This window comes from Elgaria multicarinata, chromosome 17 (genome assembly GCF_023053635.1).
Source record: "Elgaria multicarinata webbii isolate HBS135686 ecotype San Diego chromosome 17, rElgMul1.1.pri, whole genome shotgun sequence".
NCBI classification, from domain to species: Eukaryota; Metazoa; Chordata; class Lepidosauria; order Squamata; family Anguidae; genus Elgaria; species Elgaria multicarinata.
In genome coordinates this window covers 22,584,460-22,601,914 of record NC_086187.1, presented here as the reverse complement: position 1 = coordinate 22,601,914, position 17,455 = coordinate 22,584,460, and the positions used below count along the sequence as shown (strand labels likewise).

The window sequence follows — 17,455 nt, the reverse complement described above, 5'->3', positions numbered from 1 at the left end:
TTCAGTGTTGGCTCCGCCCCATTCCCTTCAGCCCCGCCCACCACTACAATCCAGCCTCCGAGACCGAAAGAACCGCTCCTACAGGCGTGGTTCCACGGTGCACGTCCACGGTGCACCGCATGCCTCCGCGGGGCAGCTGACCATTTCTCTCCCCCTCTCTTTCCCTCCCCGCCCCGTTTGCAGATTCCACTGGGAAATACTGGATGGTTGGCAACGAGTCCTCCATCACCAGCAGCAGCAACACGCCGGTAGACTTCTTCTTTGAGTTCTGCGACTACAACAAGGTGGCCATCAGAGTCAATGGGAAATACCTGAAGGGTGACCACGCCGGCGTCCTCAAAGCATCCGCTGATGCGATCGACCCCTCCACCCTCTGGGAGTATTAAATGCACTTTAGCTTCCTTCCTTCCTTCCCTCTGCTCTGTGCTCTCCTCCCGTCCCACCCCTTCTCTTTCAGTTGCCAATTCGTTTTTGTTTGTGGGTTTTGGTTTTTGAATGTTCTGGTGTGTCTCTTCCTAAAGAAAGGGGTTATCTTTCAGACCAGCCTGCTGCTTCTCTCCCGCTGTAGAATTTGGGGGGGGGGGGGGTTGATCTCCTCTTCCCTTCATTATGTGAGTCTCTCTTTAAAAACTGGAAAAATGTAATGGACCTGCAGGAAATGGTGCCCTCTTGTCTGCATTGATGGTTAAAGGGGTGCCGGTTCATAAAGGTGTGATACCAAATCCCCCCTTATCTCTGCTGGGCCTGTGAATTTAAAAAGGGAATAAATCCCATCATGCTTTCTCTCTACTAAAGTAGAATCGTCGCCTTCAATTGGTATTGGCATTTCCCCACGTGGGGGTCCCCAGCAAGAGCTAGTATTGAGCTGAGCGAAGAGGCTTTTGAGTTACCACAATGGCGGCTCAATTAGCCCAACGCAAGCGGTGGAGGTAACCGTGATTCAACCAGCTTCCTCACACTGGGGTTGCTCTCTGGATTAGGTTAGTGTTCTTTCTCTCTCTCGGCACTTGACCCAAAGTGAAACACCTCTTTTCTCTAGCTAAGGCAGATAAGAGGTACTCTTAACATATCTTGCCACCCCGTGAAGTGGGGAGCTGTGTGTGAGTGTGTGTGAGTGTGCGATGGTGGTGGGATAAGTCAGAGGGTTAGTTTAGAGACAGACATGAGCCGGCCAATAAGTGCAGCCATAGGGACTAGGAACTTGTCCACGCACGCACGCACAAAACGAGCTGCTGTTGGTGGATCAGAATGGTGCAGGAGCTCCAGTCATTCATCTCGTAGGAGACGGATCTTGCCGAATAGTTTATCATCTTCTGCTTTGAGCTCTGTTCCCTCCCATCCCCTTGCTTCATGCTTCTAAGTGTCCACGAAGCATTTGGAGTTTCTCCTGAAAGGCTTGACAACTGCACTGAAAAGCTGTTGACACTGCCTTGTCGTTTCTCTCCGCCTCCGTCTGGAAGGTGCAAGTTGTTATAGAACTTTTCTTCTTTTTTTATATATATATATATAAATATATATTATCGTATTTGGTATCTTCAAAGTAATATTAGAGGGTCCAGGGCTACCTGAAATGATTCTTGATGAACAGTATCCGATAGATGTCAAGCTGCACTTCGTAACTGCACAACTTCTTTTTTTGTCTCGGGGGGCGGGGGGATCTCGGCTTACCCTCCTTTGTGCCTCCAAGGAAAACTATTTTCTCTGCACCTCCTGCGTGGTGGTGGTGGTGTGAGGGGTCCCCAGTTCAGTTCTGCAACTGATTCGCAGACGAGCCGCTGCTCAGACCAAGCATGGACCAAGTTCCACAGACCCTCTTGTTCCGCCTGTTGGTGACTCTCCCCCACTCCGCACCCTCTCTTTCTAGCTTCACTTGGGAGTTTATTGTGCCTCAAAAACAGCCATATCTCAGAAGCTTTTTGTGTGTGCGCCAAGATAAGTTTTGGAGAGCGGAGGAAGAGATGCGTGGAGGCGGCGAAACAGAAGCGGGGAAGCCACGTTGCATGTTACATGCGTTCAGGGAGGGGGGAATCTTTTTTGTTTCCGGTCAAGAAGTGTCCGGAAGCAAATTGCTAATCTCAATTTACAGACCGACAGAGCTTTTTAAGAATCAGCAAATGTTTGCACAGTTAATACATTCAGTCTGTGTTTTCTCGTCTCTCAATCTGACTGGAATTTCTGTCCTCACTTTCTGCTTCTTCCTCCTCCTCTTTGCTAAATGGCTGTGTTTTGTTTTTGTTTTTTTGAGGACGAGCGTCAAAAGTATCTGTTTCGGCTGATGTGTCTTGCTTAGTTGTCTCTCTCTCCCTCTCTCTCTCTCTCTCTCCCCCCCCCCCCAGGGTGTCTGCTCCCAGCTTGTGTTTTTTGGGAAGGTCTGTCTGAGGCTGCTCTCAAGCGCCTCTGCGTTGCAATTCTGCAATCTGCTTGCATAGTTCCTGGAAAAGGGAAAGATAACCAAAACCGTGTGTTTCTATTTATACAAGCTCCCCACGGAGCCGTCCTCAACTCTCCTATAGGTTTGCAGTACTGTATTGTCCATGTGGGCATTTTGTAATGTTGCTTAACCGTTCCGGAGTTTGGAAAAGTCTTGTGTGCATGCACACGCACCGTTTTTCTAGGCTGATGCCTTCTTGGAGGTTATTTCTGTTCCCTTAGGCCAGCCTGGTTATGATCCTGAACTTTAGCCGTGTCTTGCCTAACTCAACGCTCCGGTTTTATCATCATGCAATCAGGAAGGGACTTCGGATCAAAGGTGCTCTTACGTCTCTGAACCAGTGGCGCCATCCGTCCCATGGCCTGCTAAGCACCTAACCTTACAGAACCCACTTGGGTGGCTACTGTTGCCAAAATTCATGGGGCTAGGCCTTTAATTGCAAAGCACAGAGCCGGCGGGTGTTTTGAGCCTTAATAAAGTAAATCACTTTTCCATCTTTATTGCCATCAATGCTTGGTGCTAAATTCTTAAGCAAACTGAAATTATTTGCCTTACGAGTAAAGGAGGACCTGATCCAGGGGTTGTGCAGGAGCGTTGCTTTGGGATCATCTGAAATTTCGGGAGCAGCAAAGTCTGCAGGGTTTTCTCGCGAAAGAAAACGCAACGTTGGGAACAGAGGTGACTGGCCAGAAGGACCAAGCGTGTGGTCCCACCCTTTTAACACTTGCTGGCCTTCACACTTCATATCGCCTCCCCTCCAAATCCCTCTTTCCTGGGTGACCCCACCGGCTTCTCCTATGTAACCATTTAAAGTTGAGAGTTCTCCTCGCCTTCTTCCTTGGCTATTGTGGCTCTGAAAAGCATCTCACATTCTGGTATATTTTGTTAAGGTTTCCCAGCCCCCTCTTAAAAACACTTTTGTAAGTGCCATTTGTATAACAAGCTTCAAATGGAGAAGAGAAGTGACAAAATAAACTGCATTCAGATAAGAAATTGCTGTGTGTGTATTTTTCTCCTACTGCTGCAATATAAGGGTGCATGTTTAGACAAACAAAACCTCTCCTACAATTTCCAGCCATCCTGTTTTGAGTTTTAGGTCCAGGGCACTGCAGAGGGTGGGAAAAAACACCTGATGCATTTATTTCCTCCTTGCTGTGTATGTTTGGGTCTACAATGGAAAAACTTCCTGACTGTTAGAGCAGTACGACAATGGAATCAGTCTCTCCCACACTAGAGGCCTTCAAGAGGCAGCTGGACAAGCATCTGTCAGGGACGCTTTAGGGTGGATTCCTGCATTGAGCAGGGGGTTGGACTTGATGGCCTTATGGGCCACTTCCAACTCTGCTATTCTATGATTCAGGCTGGAGCAAATGGGTGAAGGCGGTCGACCAGAGGTGGCTATAGAAAAAGCAATGCTATGTACACGGCAGTTGCCCATAGCAACTTGCCTGAGGTGCTTTTTTTGTGGCAGTCATCCCTCGTGCTTAAAGGCTTTTTCTCCCCGTCGAGCAAGGCTTGATATGTGAAAGAGAAAGATGGCGGATTTGTGGCTGGGGTTCTAGTCTCCCTATCGCCATTAAACACACACACACACACACACACACACGTGTCATTTTGTGAGGGAAAACATTTGCCCTTGGTGGCGTGCTTCCTTCCAGGCCACTCTGGAACTGAGGCCTGACTTTCAGCCGTGTGCTGAGGGCAAACCCAACAGCGTCGTTTGATATTTTATAGGGTCCTTTGCGCAGTCACTGTCTTTTGCAGGCCTCGGCCTGACCCACATCCCTCCTGAGGCAAATTAGCCATTAACAATGGGGCTGCTGAGTTTATGGAGGGCGGCAGAAGAGGCCTTCTTGTCGCCATGGTGATGAATGGCCTGGCTGAGCCACCCTGCGTGATGAGAGATGCAGAGAATGGACACTGTGCCGGCTGCAGGTTCCGGAGGGCCTTTGGGCGAGGGGGCCTCCCTCAGCGAATCGACCTTCTCGCCGCCATTGTCACCAGCTGCTCTTGCTCCTCAGCCTTTTTCTCATCATGGCTCCCACACTTGCTTGCTGGAGAGGCAGAGAGCCGGCGTGCAAGGAGGCCGCGGCCTCTCCTGCTCCTCCTCCTCCTCACAACCGTCATTGTCTGGGCAAGACAGAGAGGCAGGTGAAGAACCAGGTTGCAATGATGAAGAAGAGAAGCAAATCTATTGTCCGTAGACACACACACACACACCCCAATTGGGGCATGGGTCCTCAGCAGGTGGCCAACCATGTCTACTTCAGACGTAGCCCTGCAACCAGCACGTACGTGGTGGTGGCGCCTAGGAGCCACCATTTAAATTTCCCATGGTGAAATAGTTACCATGGGGAGCAAACAATGGGCCTTTCTCAAAAGACACAATGGGCGAGACTGAAGGAAACGAAGGTGTCCCAAGAACCTAAATACAAAGCACAGGTGGGATCTGAGCTCCAAAACACAAAACTATGCAATCCAAATTAAGATGACGCTGGAGGGCAGTTTAAAAAAAAAACGAATTTAAAAAATAAATCAATTAAAATCAGGAAGGGCAGAGGCCATGAAATAGCAGCAGGCACTTTGGTCTGTAGGCAGAGCTCAGTCCTAAGACATAAAAGTGTGTGTGCGGAAATCGCAAAACATTCTAGGATAACACTGCAAAAAGCACCATTAAAAAGCTATAAATTACATTTTAGACAGTTTTTCCTTGCCCCCAGAAGCTGCGTAAACATGGTACAACACTCGCCGTTCCTGCCCACTCATCACTCTCCCCCTTCTCTCTCCTATTAAGAAGAGAGTTTTCCACACGCTGGATAGATTTTGCTGTCTTTTGACTGCTCTGTTTTTTAGACTTACCAAGACAGCAAAAGCTTCACCTGCTTAATTTCTGCTTGTCGGGGTGCTTTGAAAGGCCTGGGAGGAAGTCCAGGTTTTTGTTTTTAAAAGGTGGTGACAAGAGGCTGAGGCTTTTGGTGAGTTGCAAGGGCTTTCTCTCCCCTTTCCTCCACCCCTACAACAATTACCGTGTCTATAATGGCAGTGCATTAGGCAGAAATCCAGCAGGAATATCCGTGCCTGGAAAAGCGTTGCTTGTTGAATTTTCACTGAGCAGGCTGCTGTTAAGGAAATGTGAATGCAGTAGAAGGGGCGTGGGGAGAGAAACTCAGTGGGTCTTCTGAAATCTCCCATGTTATACATGCAAAATAAATCCCTCCTTCTTGAACATAGTCCAGGCCCCGCTGAAGAAATCTGACCTGTGTTTTGGAGATGGATTGGCTGGCAAAGAGACCCCGGAGAGGACCCCCATGCCCTTTTCACCTCTGCTGTCCCCAGCGTCCATGCCTCTTGCATCTCTCCCCTCCTCCCTAAAAGCAGCCAAGCTGAACCCTGTCACGGTGCTTTCTCTAGGGTGAAGAGGAAAAATGCTCGCTGACCTTAAATAGCAAATGCAGCCCAGCCTCCGGCCTCAATGCTTTGATGCTGTGAGGAGGTGGGTGGGTTACTTTGCTAAATGCTCCCTGGTTCTGAATAGCAGCCTCCTCTCCCCGCAAATTTATCTGAACAGGCTGGAGAAAAGAGCACACACACACACCCCTTCCACCTCTTGCAAAACAAAGCCACATCTTCCTCGGTTCTCCAAGCACAAGCGTCCCGGCTGTTTCATCTTTGCGTCCCTGGGCGCTGCCCTCTCTCGTTCCAGCATACAAGAAATCAAGGAATGTAAGAGAATGCTTCACCACGTATCTCCTTTTAATATTAAAAAACAGAATACAGTCTAAAGATATCCTTTCAACGTTTGACAATATTTGAGGGCTGCTTGCCCCTTGAACCACGAACATTTGAGTAGAACCGTACAAGAGATAGCAAGCATTGATCTGTTGGGTAGCAGATGATGATGATAATGTGCCAGGGTTGTGTCATGGTCAGAGTATTGGACTTGGGGGGATCCAGGTTCTGGTCCCCACTCGGCCATGAAGCTCATTGGACAACTTTGGGCCAGACTCTGCATGTCTTCCTAACTTATCTCACAGTGTTGTTGTTGTTGTGGTAAAATGGAGAGGAGGAGGAGGAAGGCCGTCTAAGCCGCCTTGGGTTCCTTGCAAAAGGTGAGATGTAAATGAAAACACAAGAACAATAAAATCCAGAAATCACAGTAAGGATATTAGGGCTGATTCAAACGCTCCAGAATAGTGAGAGGGTTTCTGAATTTTCCAGAACGGTTTATCAGGCAAGACGTTAAGCAAACGGAGGGTGGAGAATGAGATGTCGGGGCAGGATGGAGCCCGTAGGTCTGCTGTCTTTGCTAGGGAATGTTTTACCTGTTTGATTTCAGCATGCCTGGCTGTGGTTAAAAGACAGAGAGGAGGGCAGGCATAGGTGGCAACCTAAAGTAGAAAAGGAGGCCCGGTGGCTACTGGCCCTCAGAGAATGGCACGTGATTAGTTACTCTCGTGTTGCGTCATGCTAACAGGAGGTTTCAGAAGGGGCTGTACCTTGAACCGCAAAGCAGCCACCTAAAATGGCAGATTTCAGTTGCAATTAAAGGGAACAGTGGGGTTGGAGGAGGTGAGGCAGCGAGGAAGGATCGCCAGAGCCCCAGGGAAGTTCTAGCCAAGACTGCCACTGCTAATCAGCAGGATTGAAGCCGGGTGGGTGGGGGTACCATATGTAATTTGCCAGTTCAGGCCTTATCGAGAGCCCCTGGCGCTCTCTCCTGCCTTTGTGAGCAGGAGAACCAAAAAGCTGTGCAGGTTCAAATGCTGGTGGTTCACAATCGCACAGAGAGAAAAGCCGCCTCCTGCTCAGCCTCTGGCTTCTCCCCTCACCAGGCAATTGCCTTCGCTTCCTTCTTAAATTGCAATTATCAGCACCATCAATTTTCTGACGGCTTTTGAACCCCCGCCCAGCGGATGCCTTTTGACCCTTCCCATTCTCTCCGGTGTCATTAAAGCAACAAGAGAGGTGCAGGGGAGGGGGGGAGGGAAAAGTTGCAGGCAGCAAAGGGTGAGAAGACCCTCCGAATGCAGAGCGGAGGGGGAGGGGGGAGCACAATGCCCATCTTAGCCCCAGAGCCTTGATGAGGTTCAAATAGAAGAGGATTCCTCTGAAAACTCTGAGTTTTCAGCATAATTCCTGTAGTTGCATTTCATTCCATACCGAAGAGGAAGAGCACCAGAATTTTAACATGGATTGCCGTTTTCAAGAAAACGTGCTCTAAGATTAGCTTAGCAACAGTGGAGATTGAAAACGCCTCTCCCCCATTGGTTGGCATGTTGATGACATCAGCAGCGCCCCCCTTAAATTCCAGGGGCGGGCAGAAAGTTGCTCTCCAGCCGTTTCGGACTTCAAATCCCAGCATTCCTGGCCATGCAAACAAGGGCTTCTTGGAGTTGAAGTCTAAAACATCTGGAGCTCTGCCCACCCCTGGTTTATTCTATTGCAGCCTTCCCAAAAACATCTGGAGAGTGCCACATTGCAGAAAACTGTTCTATTGAGTGGGCTGTCATCCTTTTTGTGACTGTAAGTCTGCTGTCACTGGTTAGGCCCCCAAATCCCGGCAGACTCTTAAAATGTAGGCCTTTTAAATAGCCCTCACTTAGCAAACACGGTTGAGAGAGAAGTAACTCAGAGCAAGTCGATGGCTGTGAATGCATTTGAACCCAAGTCTCTGTGGTCTCTGCCCACCTTCATAAGATGTAAGAAGTGCCCTGATGCTGGATCGGATGCTGGTTGGTCACTGTGTGGAGCAGAGTGCTGGGTCCGTCTAGTCCAGCACTCTGTTCGCACAGTGGCCAACCAGCCATCGGCCAGGGATGACCCCCTTGGGTTCTGGTATTTTGAGAGAGGGAGAAAAATGTCTCCCTATCCACAGGATGGTGGGGCAGAGCAGGCAGCTAGTTATTTCAATTGTATTTGCAGGGTACGTCCCTGCAGAATCTAGGTTTCCAAGAAGAGATGGCCCTGCGGTAAATGAAGATGCTGAGAGATCCAACCCACGCCCCACCCCCCTGTAAAACAGTCTTTTTGTGAATACAACCCACTTAAATTGTCCCACACATGTTCAAATCGTGAGTCTTCATGTTGTGGCTCAACTTATTTTCTGGAGAATTTTCAGAACGTGTCGGGTTAGTTCACAGGAAATATGAGTCTGGGATGAGTGGGTGGGTAGAAAAAGCCCACCCAAGTGCATTGAATAGAACATGCATACATCTGTGTCTGCTTAATACCCGATTCTTGTGGCTCCATTTTTGAGGTGGAAGGATGGAGGACGTAAACCCAGTAACTTGCAATATTATATGGATTGGCTACAGCAGGCACTTTGAACCGCTTTCAGCTTGAAGGCCGAAGTCCTTTTTGGAGACGCAAGGCCAAAATGCAAAACATGCCAGCATAGTTTAGCTTAAAGCTTTTACTGCCAGTAACTGAGGCTTAGGAGAGACTGTCGGCCTTTTAGAACCAAGGCAGTGCGGCCGGGGAGGGAAGGGGAGACACACAAAAGTCAGGAGAAAGAGTACGTCTGGAGAACTCTGGAGGGTTGGGTTGCATTCCGGCCACACAGGGGCCAGAGTTGGACCCTGAGTTTCTGCATCCCTTTGCAACAGTGTAATGTTCCATGTACATTCATACATTATTAGGAAATGGTGAATTAGTTAAGCTGTAATACCAGCTCATCTCCTGGTTTGCTTTTTGTGAAGACTCTGAGAGGCAGGCAGGACCCTCAGCAGGGCAACCGTTGGAATTCTTGTCACAAGGAAGGCTCAAAATGACACACATACATACACACACCGGCCACTTCTTATCATACAAGCTTTTCAATGCTTTTGCTGCTGATGGACCATTGGACAGCTACTCTGCCTTGTCTTCCTTTGTTCCTATTACATAGGCTTAGTCTTCCTTTAAACGAACAAGGATTGACCAAACAGATGAGAGACGGAATAGAATTGGACCTACATACATCTCTGTTTCAGAGTTGAAGATCTGTCTGGGGGAACGGGGGTGGTGGTGGTGTGTCACTTCCTCACTGGAGAATGCAGCTCATTAGAGGTCTCCCATCTTGAGAGGTGGATGCAGAATCCAGACATCCAGAGGTGACCAAACACGTCCACCCATCTCGCTCTCCTTGGATTGTGCCAAACATACCTATTTGTTTCGCCAGGAAAACTGGAAGCAAATCCAGGGCAGCCAAGGTTACAGCTAAGAGCGGGTGTCTCCATTTCTAAGACCTACGAGGAAGTCTGACCCAGAAGCCTTTGCAGAGGTCAAGGCATGATCGCTTGACCTGCTCTGGACTCTTGGAATAAAAGGAGGAACTAGTAGCCGGCATTTCAGTGCATTTGCCTTCTTTGACCAGGACTGGGCGAGGGTGCGGAATCTAAACCCTTGGCCTGGCACGCCTCAGGTCACTGGTTCAAAGGCCACTGTGGGTTCGAACTTTGACAAGAGGTCCAAGCTTCAGGCTGTGAATCTGATGTGCCACTTTGAAAGTATAAAAATTGGCCCAGACAGCTGGATTGAAATATGAAAGGACGTAAAGACAGAAAGAATTAGAATGAGGTGGATGGCGAGAGCCTCTGAAGGCTGGAGGTGGGAGGGGGTGGGTGGGAGCTCTCACTAGCAGTATTATGCAGTGGATTGGGCTGACAGACTCCCCAGAGTTGACAGCAGTGCCGGGGCTGAATATTGAATGTGCTCGGCCTTTGAAATGCTGAGCTAATCTGGCTGGATGTGCCTGTCATTTATGCACACACACACAGCTGCACATTCGTTTAATGGGGGCAGATTTCTTTCCTTGTGGGGAAAGGGGGGCGCCGGGGGGAGAACGTCACTCCTGGAGATTCTCTTACTCTTTATCCTGGATTAATAAATCAAGAATGGCTCGCATGCTGCCCCCGCTGCCCCAACTCCATCCTTGCAGTCAAACATGGTTTAGAATTGCTGCTCACTGCATGGGTATAAGGGTAAGGTTTTTTTTTAAAAGAAATTCAGTGAAACATCCCCATCACATAAAAGGGTTCCACATGGAATCGTTTTGCAAAGAACATGCAAAAGGGAGATTTCGCTGTCGGAACATCAGGACTCAGCGTTTTGATATTAGAAATAGCTGCCAAATCAGAAGCTCTCTACAATGGGAACCCCCACCCCCCAGCTCTTCTAGAAAAGCAGGTGCAAGGGTGGGGATTGGGTGGGAGGGAGACTTGTTCCTTTAGCCCTGAGTTAGATGATGACAAAGGCCATTCACAAAGGGCTTAGCCGTCAAGTGTAAAATAGCTCTGGGAAATGCTCCTCCATGTAGGTTGGCCCTCCGTCTTGTCCCCAGCCTTGATTCAAGTCCAGTGGGATGCGCGATTGCTTAGGGTGCCAATGGACCAGCCTACAATGGCAAAATCGACGGTTAAAGCATTTCTGTGAGATTGGAAGAGCTTCTCTGTCCTCCGCCTCTTTACGAGAAGTAGGAGTGAACAAGCGAAGCTGCACCAATGATAGTAATGTCACTTACATCACTGGCTCTCAAGCTGTATTCCTTGGGACCTTGTAAGACGCTTGCCAATACTGAAAGGCTGAGTTCCAAGGCACCGCGTTCTCTGCAAAATGATTCCGTGAGGATGTTTCCATGATCTCCTCAATAAGAAGATGAATGTCAGCAGACACACAAGTTCCCGAAAGACTGTTTGGTCTGTTGTTACTGATCTTCCCCAACAGAAGGGGAATTCTGGACAAGAAATCACAAATAAACAAGCAAATGCAAGGAAGTCTCTAATAATAATAATAATAATAATAATAATAATAATAATAATAATAATAATAATAATAATAATTTCCTTTAATCATCACTTCCTGCATACTTTAAACAAACATATCTAATAAAGTGAAGAAAAAGCAACCTACTGTGTCCAAAAAGGGACAGAACTTGGCTTTAAGAGGGCTAAGTTGAAAAGGCCCCGGGTTGGTCTTCTTCTTGCAGATTAATCTACCGTATTGCCGTGGCACTAACGTAGAGGAAATCAGGAGCTTTTTCACAGAAAGGCTGACTAGCTCTGCAGGCTTCTCTGGTGGGGCCCTGATCCGCTTAAAACTGCTTTCTGCAAAATAAATAAATATTTTTTAAAAAAAAAACAGAGTGGAAGGCAGGGAAGAAGACGACAGCTTTAAAGATTGCGGTCCGTATTCCAATTGATCCATTTGTAAGGTTAAAGCAAGGACATCATTTTGTTTGACTAAAAAGGTGCCGTGGTTAATTGAACAGCAGTTTAATCTATCCATCCTCCCACTTCAAAGATGTTTAAAAACAAAATCCTGCGGATGGAAAGCTCTGTCCTAAAAGAGGCATTCCACCGGTTTCCTCACGGAAGAGAATGCCTCCTTCCAAGAGGATGCTTGAAAAATGTATGCAACATCTAAAAACAAAGTAATCTTCATGCTTCATGCTCATGATGCAAGTTTAATTCATCAACTAAAACTCATGTGATGACCCAAATAAATGGCCACAGGAGGTTGGATCCAGGATCTGCCCTGCCCAATTTTGGGGGATCCCTCCACACCACAACTCATCCCATTCAGCAGGGTTTGTTGACTCTCTGTGTAGCATTTTTGGGGTCTGGAGGAGCTGCTATAGGAAGGAGGAAGAAATCACTTCCAACCCAGGGAACTGTAATAGCTGAAGGGTGGGCAGACATCAGGCTTATAGGAAGCTTTGGGTTGGTTTGTTTTTACTAGAACTCAGAGGTCTACCAACAGAGAAAGGGAAAAAAATCACATCTGAGATGGCGATTTAATGACAGGGCCAATCACTTCCTGCACACTCACCCCGTATGCAAGTACAAATCCACAGCTGTGTTACTACAGGTCCAGGCTTCTCATACCAAGCTCCAAAACTTGGACAGTAATTCAGATCATTAAACTCTTGTTATTTTCCCATCTCTATTTGCCTAACTTATGGTTTTAGGTAGTCACAGAGGAGCAAAGACACACCCACCCTCTGGCTTGAGATTTCAGCAGGCATTGCCAGCACTGTTTCAGATTCAGAGAAACCCCACAGGAATTGAAACTTGCCCTTTCAAAAAATAAAAGCAAACGCTGAATCACAGGAAGCTGCATTCTGTGGTTTTCCCCCCCTACAAATATTGCAACATGCATTCAACCCTGCCTGTAATCTACTTGTCAAAATCGATGAAGTGTATTTGAGGTTGTGGCTTAAACATCCACGGAGGCTACAGAAGATCCGTGGGATGCAAGCCCCATCCGACACAAAACCTGTCCAAAAAACATCTCGGGTGCTGTGCAAGATCAGTCAAAATGGGTTATCCTGGATAGCGGGTCAGTCCAGTGCTTACGGAGGAGGATGAGTGCACTGCAGGGGGGGTGACGAGGCAAAGCTTGTAAAGGAGGGCTTTGGAAGTGTGGGTGAAGGAAGAAACCAATGACGGGGAACAGGAGACAAAAACTTCAGAGCAACAAGCTCTGTGGAATTTGGATCGCTCCGTTCTCATAGCAACCCCAGCTAAAACTCCCAAGACAGCTTCTGTGCCCTACGCGTGAGGACAGATGACAGAACCAACCTCCGTTTTTCCTCTTCGGCTTCCTTCTGAATCTCTTGGATGATCTTCTCATCATCTTCCTATGAAACACAGAAGCAAACAAAAGTATCAGCAGGGCTGAAGGTCTCTTATGCTTAAAAGACGAAGCTACGCCAAGATTCTGTGTAAAGGTGCACTGAATTCTGCGATGAGATAATCTGAATTCCGCAACCTGTGCAGGAAATACACAAATTTATGGCCTCACTCATTTTGCATATTCTTCTGGTTTACTGCTTTATCTTGCAATTATTTCCCTCACCCTTCCAACTGTTGGGAAACTTATACAGCAACCCCCTCTGGTTCTGAGATTTCACCCACAACACACTTTGAGGCCTATCTTTATAGCCATAAAGACTAGGAACGTATTTTTAAAGATGAAATCCGAGAGTTTTCAGGCATCTGAATTTGGTAACCAATAAATATCGCTTCCTGTGGAAATACGGCTTCACACACAGCGCTGGTCACAAGTTAATGACGGTCCTGATGAGAAACACAGATTCAGACTGACCGAGTGTGCTTAGGTTGTGCGGCTGAGTGTTTTTCAGTGACAACTTGGATCATGGAAGGAAGTGGGAGGGGAGGGCAAAACAGCAGGTGCGCTGCCATGCTGCTGACCATGTACTGTGTGCTTGTACGGGATCCTCACTCACCGCAGAGCATGGCTAAGCTGCTTACAGACAGAACACTGATCCTACCACAAGCTTGCTGGCTTGACAGAGCAGATGGTAACAAGCAAACTCCCCCCCCCCCCCCGGTCCTTTTCATGCCCCTCCCAGCCCTTCCAAGGAGCAGCTGGAGCAACGTTAAGCTTTTAAATGGCCTTCAACCATTAAATATTTAGATTAAAGCTACAACTCCCACCCGAAGGCCCAACAACGGGACAGGGCGTAAAACGAAAGACACCGGCTCCGGCAGCCAAAGAACGGGGGCCGTTGATCTTAGCTAAGTCAGGAAGGATATGTGCCCGGCAAAAAGATGGATTCAGGTAAAATCCTCTACGGTAGGGTGGCTTCCCTGTGCCATTTTCTTTTTAGAAACCTGCTCATGTGGCAAGAGACATGCGAAGAGTGAAAACTATGCAGAAAAGGTCATGTTCGCCGTTTGGATTCTCCGCACCCTGTTCCTGTGTAATCAATAACCGCCAGGCATCCACTCCCATGACAAGCAACATCTCGGGGGGGGGGGGGGGGAGGCAAAGTGAAGGTTCTTCTGCAGGGGGTCCCTGAATGCGCAAGGGTGCAACTGACTGCGTGATCCATAAGTTTGGGGAAAAACAGACTTCAGACTCTGAGCATGTACCGGATTTCTTTGATTCGAAGACGCACTTTCCCCACCATATAAACATCTCTAAAAACGGGGTGCGTCTTAGAATCGCGAGTGTGATTATTATTCTTAGAATCAAAGCTTTTTTTTCTGTTGGTGGTACTGAAATTAGTGTGAGTCTTACAATCGATGGCGTCTTACAATCGAAGAAATACGGTATTTCGGGACCATCTCCCTCCATTCCTTCAAATCCCTCCTCAAAACCCACCTTTTCCACCTAGCCTGAGGCTTAACCTCCTAAACTTCATTCCAAATCCGTAGCCAAGCTTTAAGTACATTTAACAGCATTCACCCTCGTCTCACCCACCCATTTGGTCTGCTGCTTCCTCACCATCTATTTTAGGTTTGCAGCCCCTTGGGGGCAGAGACCTGTCTGTACTGCTTCCACAAGTCACTGCGTACACACACGGTTGATGGTGATCTCTCTCTCTCTCTCTCTCTCTCTCTCTCTCACACACACACACACACACACACACACTAGAGAGTGTCTTTCAAACTGTTGCAGTTTTGGCCATAGCACGGTTGTTTCTCCACATGCTTCTGGAGAATGTGTGTAGGAGAAAAGTGATATGGAAAAATGATTTTAAGAATGCTGGAGTAAAATGGGAGACGAAAGCAATCGCTGCATATGGGCTCCAGGAATGCTGGGGGCTCAGCCACAGATATAGGTCAGGAATTTAGGTATGCCCAGAGCTGAGTGGACCAAACTCAGAAGAAGGCAATGAAAGCTGGGATTAGCAGCCCTGACAGGCAGGGCCAACCCAAGACATTTTCTGCCTTAAACGGAGTCAGACCACTGAGCTATCTAACTCAGTATTGTCTACACTGACTGGCAGTAGCTCTCCCACGTTTTCCTAGCTCTACCTGGAGATGCCGGGGATCGAATCTGGGATCTTCTGCCTGCAAAGCAAGGGCTCTACCCCAGAGCTACGGACCCTCCCCTAAAAAACGCTGCAATGCAGCATCCGTCATGCCAGGCGAGCAATGAATGCAGATGTGAACACACGCAATTCCTGCTGGAGCATCTGGTGTGTTGGGCAGAGCTCTCAACGGATGTGGCTTCCTGTCACCCGGCATGGCTGCTACTATTTACCTGGACTACATATATCCTCAAAGCAGGCTCTGCTTGCCCGCTTTTTCCTTTCTTCGCATGCTTCCACCCTCTTCCTCTCGCAAGTCCCCAAATCAAGTTCCCTGAAAACCTCAATCTTAGAAGCAGGGAACACGTGCAGAGTTACACATTTTCAGCCCCTCGTTCCAAGTGCGGAATCAACAGAGGGTAGTATATGGAAGACGACTTGCTGCGGGGAGGGGAGGAGCAGAGGCTGATGCTGGCTGCAGAACTACTTGGAAAGAACACGGCCATCTCGTAAGGAAAACGTTAAGCAGCACAACCCTAGCACATCTTGTTTTCATTTCCACCCTTTTAATGTCTTCCTGTATCCCCCTCCCGCTTCCAATGTGGAAAATTTGGTAAGCGCCCTGGGATCCTCCTATGAAATATGCTGTGTCTGCATTCAGCAAACATGGACACTGGAGGCTGCCAACTTCCTGGTTTGGAGCTGGTAAAGCCCAGCGCGTCTAGAAACCCTGCCAAGGCTCCCTGCTCCGTTTTCTGCTGGGTGTGGTGGCTCAGCGCCTCGCCAGGCTGGGTGGTGAGCGGGACGAGGCCTCTCGGGATTCTGCCCAGCGAGGCTTGTGCCTCAGCTCCCATTCCTTTTTCTGAGTCAGCAGTTTGAAGCCAGGTCTCTTGCCGAAAGGGTCCCCCGGGCAGAGTGAGGCCCGTGGATCTTTGCTAACGGAACAGCCCATCTTTTCCCCTCGCAGGAAGGGTCCTGGCGCACACTCCAGTTAAAGAAAGATTTTGGAGCCAGGCTCTGAGCATCAATGGGCACACACACACCCCACCGCCTCAAGTGAGCAGCGGAATGTAGCTGTGGATTTCTACACATACCGCAAAGGGCTACAGGGCGTGGCTCAAAGCACAGCATTTGAAACCAAGCCCCTCATAAGAACCTAAAAAGAGCCCTGCTGGATCAGACCAAGGGTCCATCTAGTCCAGCATTCTGTTCCCACAGTGGCCGACCAGCTGTCCACGGAAACCCACAAGGACACATGTACAATAGCACCCTCCCACTCGTGTTCCCCAGCAACTGGCATACAGAGGCACACCGGGGGTAGGATACATGTGCATGCACACAGGAGGGCATGCACATGCGTATGTATGTGCAATAGATCTGTCTGTACAGACTCGGTGGCAGCATCAGTGGCACAGAGGAGACAAGTGTGGTGTAGTGGTTAGAGCGTCGGACTGGGAGTCGGGAGATCCGGGTTCTAGTCCCCACTCGGCCATGGAAACCCACTGGGTGACTTTGGGCCAGTCACAGACTCTCAGCCCAACCCACCTCACAGGGCTGTTGTTGTGAGGATAAGTGGGGGCTAGTTCCTCGTTTTGAGCACCACCAAGGCCAATCAGATTTCCCACAATCCAGCCAAAGTTTCAGGACTGGTGTGCACTCTCCCTTTGATGCATTCATTGAGGGCGCAAGCCTCTGCATGTTTAGATGGAAAAAGTCCTACAGCTCCCAGCCTTCATGCTGACTGGGGAATGCTGGCGGTTTTAGGACTTTTTTGTGTCTAAACATGCAGAGGATTGCGCCCTAAGTGGCTAAGCCTCTACACAGATGTCAGAATTGAAGCAGAATGGCTGTCATGAAAAACTGCCTGTTTCCAACGCATCCTTCTCCACTTAGCTCCTGATGATGATTATTTTGGCAGGCGATTAACGCCTCATGTGGATTTGCATACTTTTAAACAGAAATCAGAAACTCCTCTGGAATGGCGAGGGGACAAGAATGTGAAGCAAATGCGCACATGGCAATGTTAATGCTTGACATTTATATGGGGCAAAGTTAAACACCAAGATTTCTGCTTGGCAAGCACGCAGCGTTAACCTGGTATTGCCAGAGCCGCCTTCTCCCAGCCCAGAAACTGCCCTAACATGACCACGTGGCTGGTTCATGCAAAGGCATTCTGTACCACGGTAAATCCAATTCTTGCACAAAGAAAAAGAGGAACTCTGCATCCCGCATAAGTTATGCACATTAAGCAAACGCTTATGGGT

General features: G+C 48.5%; 3 protein-coding genes across 3 annotated transcripts in view; 1 reads left to right on the top strand and 2 right to left on the bottom strand.

The window, feature by feature from the left end:
* FSCN1 (fascin actin-bundling protein 1) overlaps window positions 1–2,298 on the top strand; it is a 35,068-nt gene extending 32,770 nt beyond the window's left edge. Inside the window, exon 5 of the mRNA XM_063143642.1 lies at window positions 184–2,298. Within this exon, the coding sequence (XP_062999712.1) occupies window positions 184–386 (203 nt within the window). The 3' untranslated portion in view covers window positions 387–2,298. The remainder of the gene's footprint in view (window positions 1–183) is intronic.
* SMURF1 (SMAD specific E3 ubiquitin protein ligase 1) overlaps window positions 1–17,455 on the bottom strand; it is a 303,336-nt gene that overhangs the window by 111,494 nt on the left and 174,387 nt on the right. The window lies entirely within an intron of this gene.
* LOC134410299 (E3 ubiquitin-protein ligase RNF216-like) overlaps window positions 11,390–17,455 on the bottom strand; it is a 31,733-nt gene continuing 25,667 nt past the window's right edge. The window contains 2 exon segments of the mRNA XM_063143491.1: window positions 11,390–11,514; window positions 12,991–13,049. Of these exon segments, the coding sequence (XP_062999561.1) occupies window positions 11,502–11,514; window positions 12,991–13,049 (72 nt within the window). The 3' untranslated portion in view covers window positions 11,390–11,501.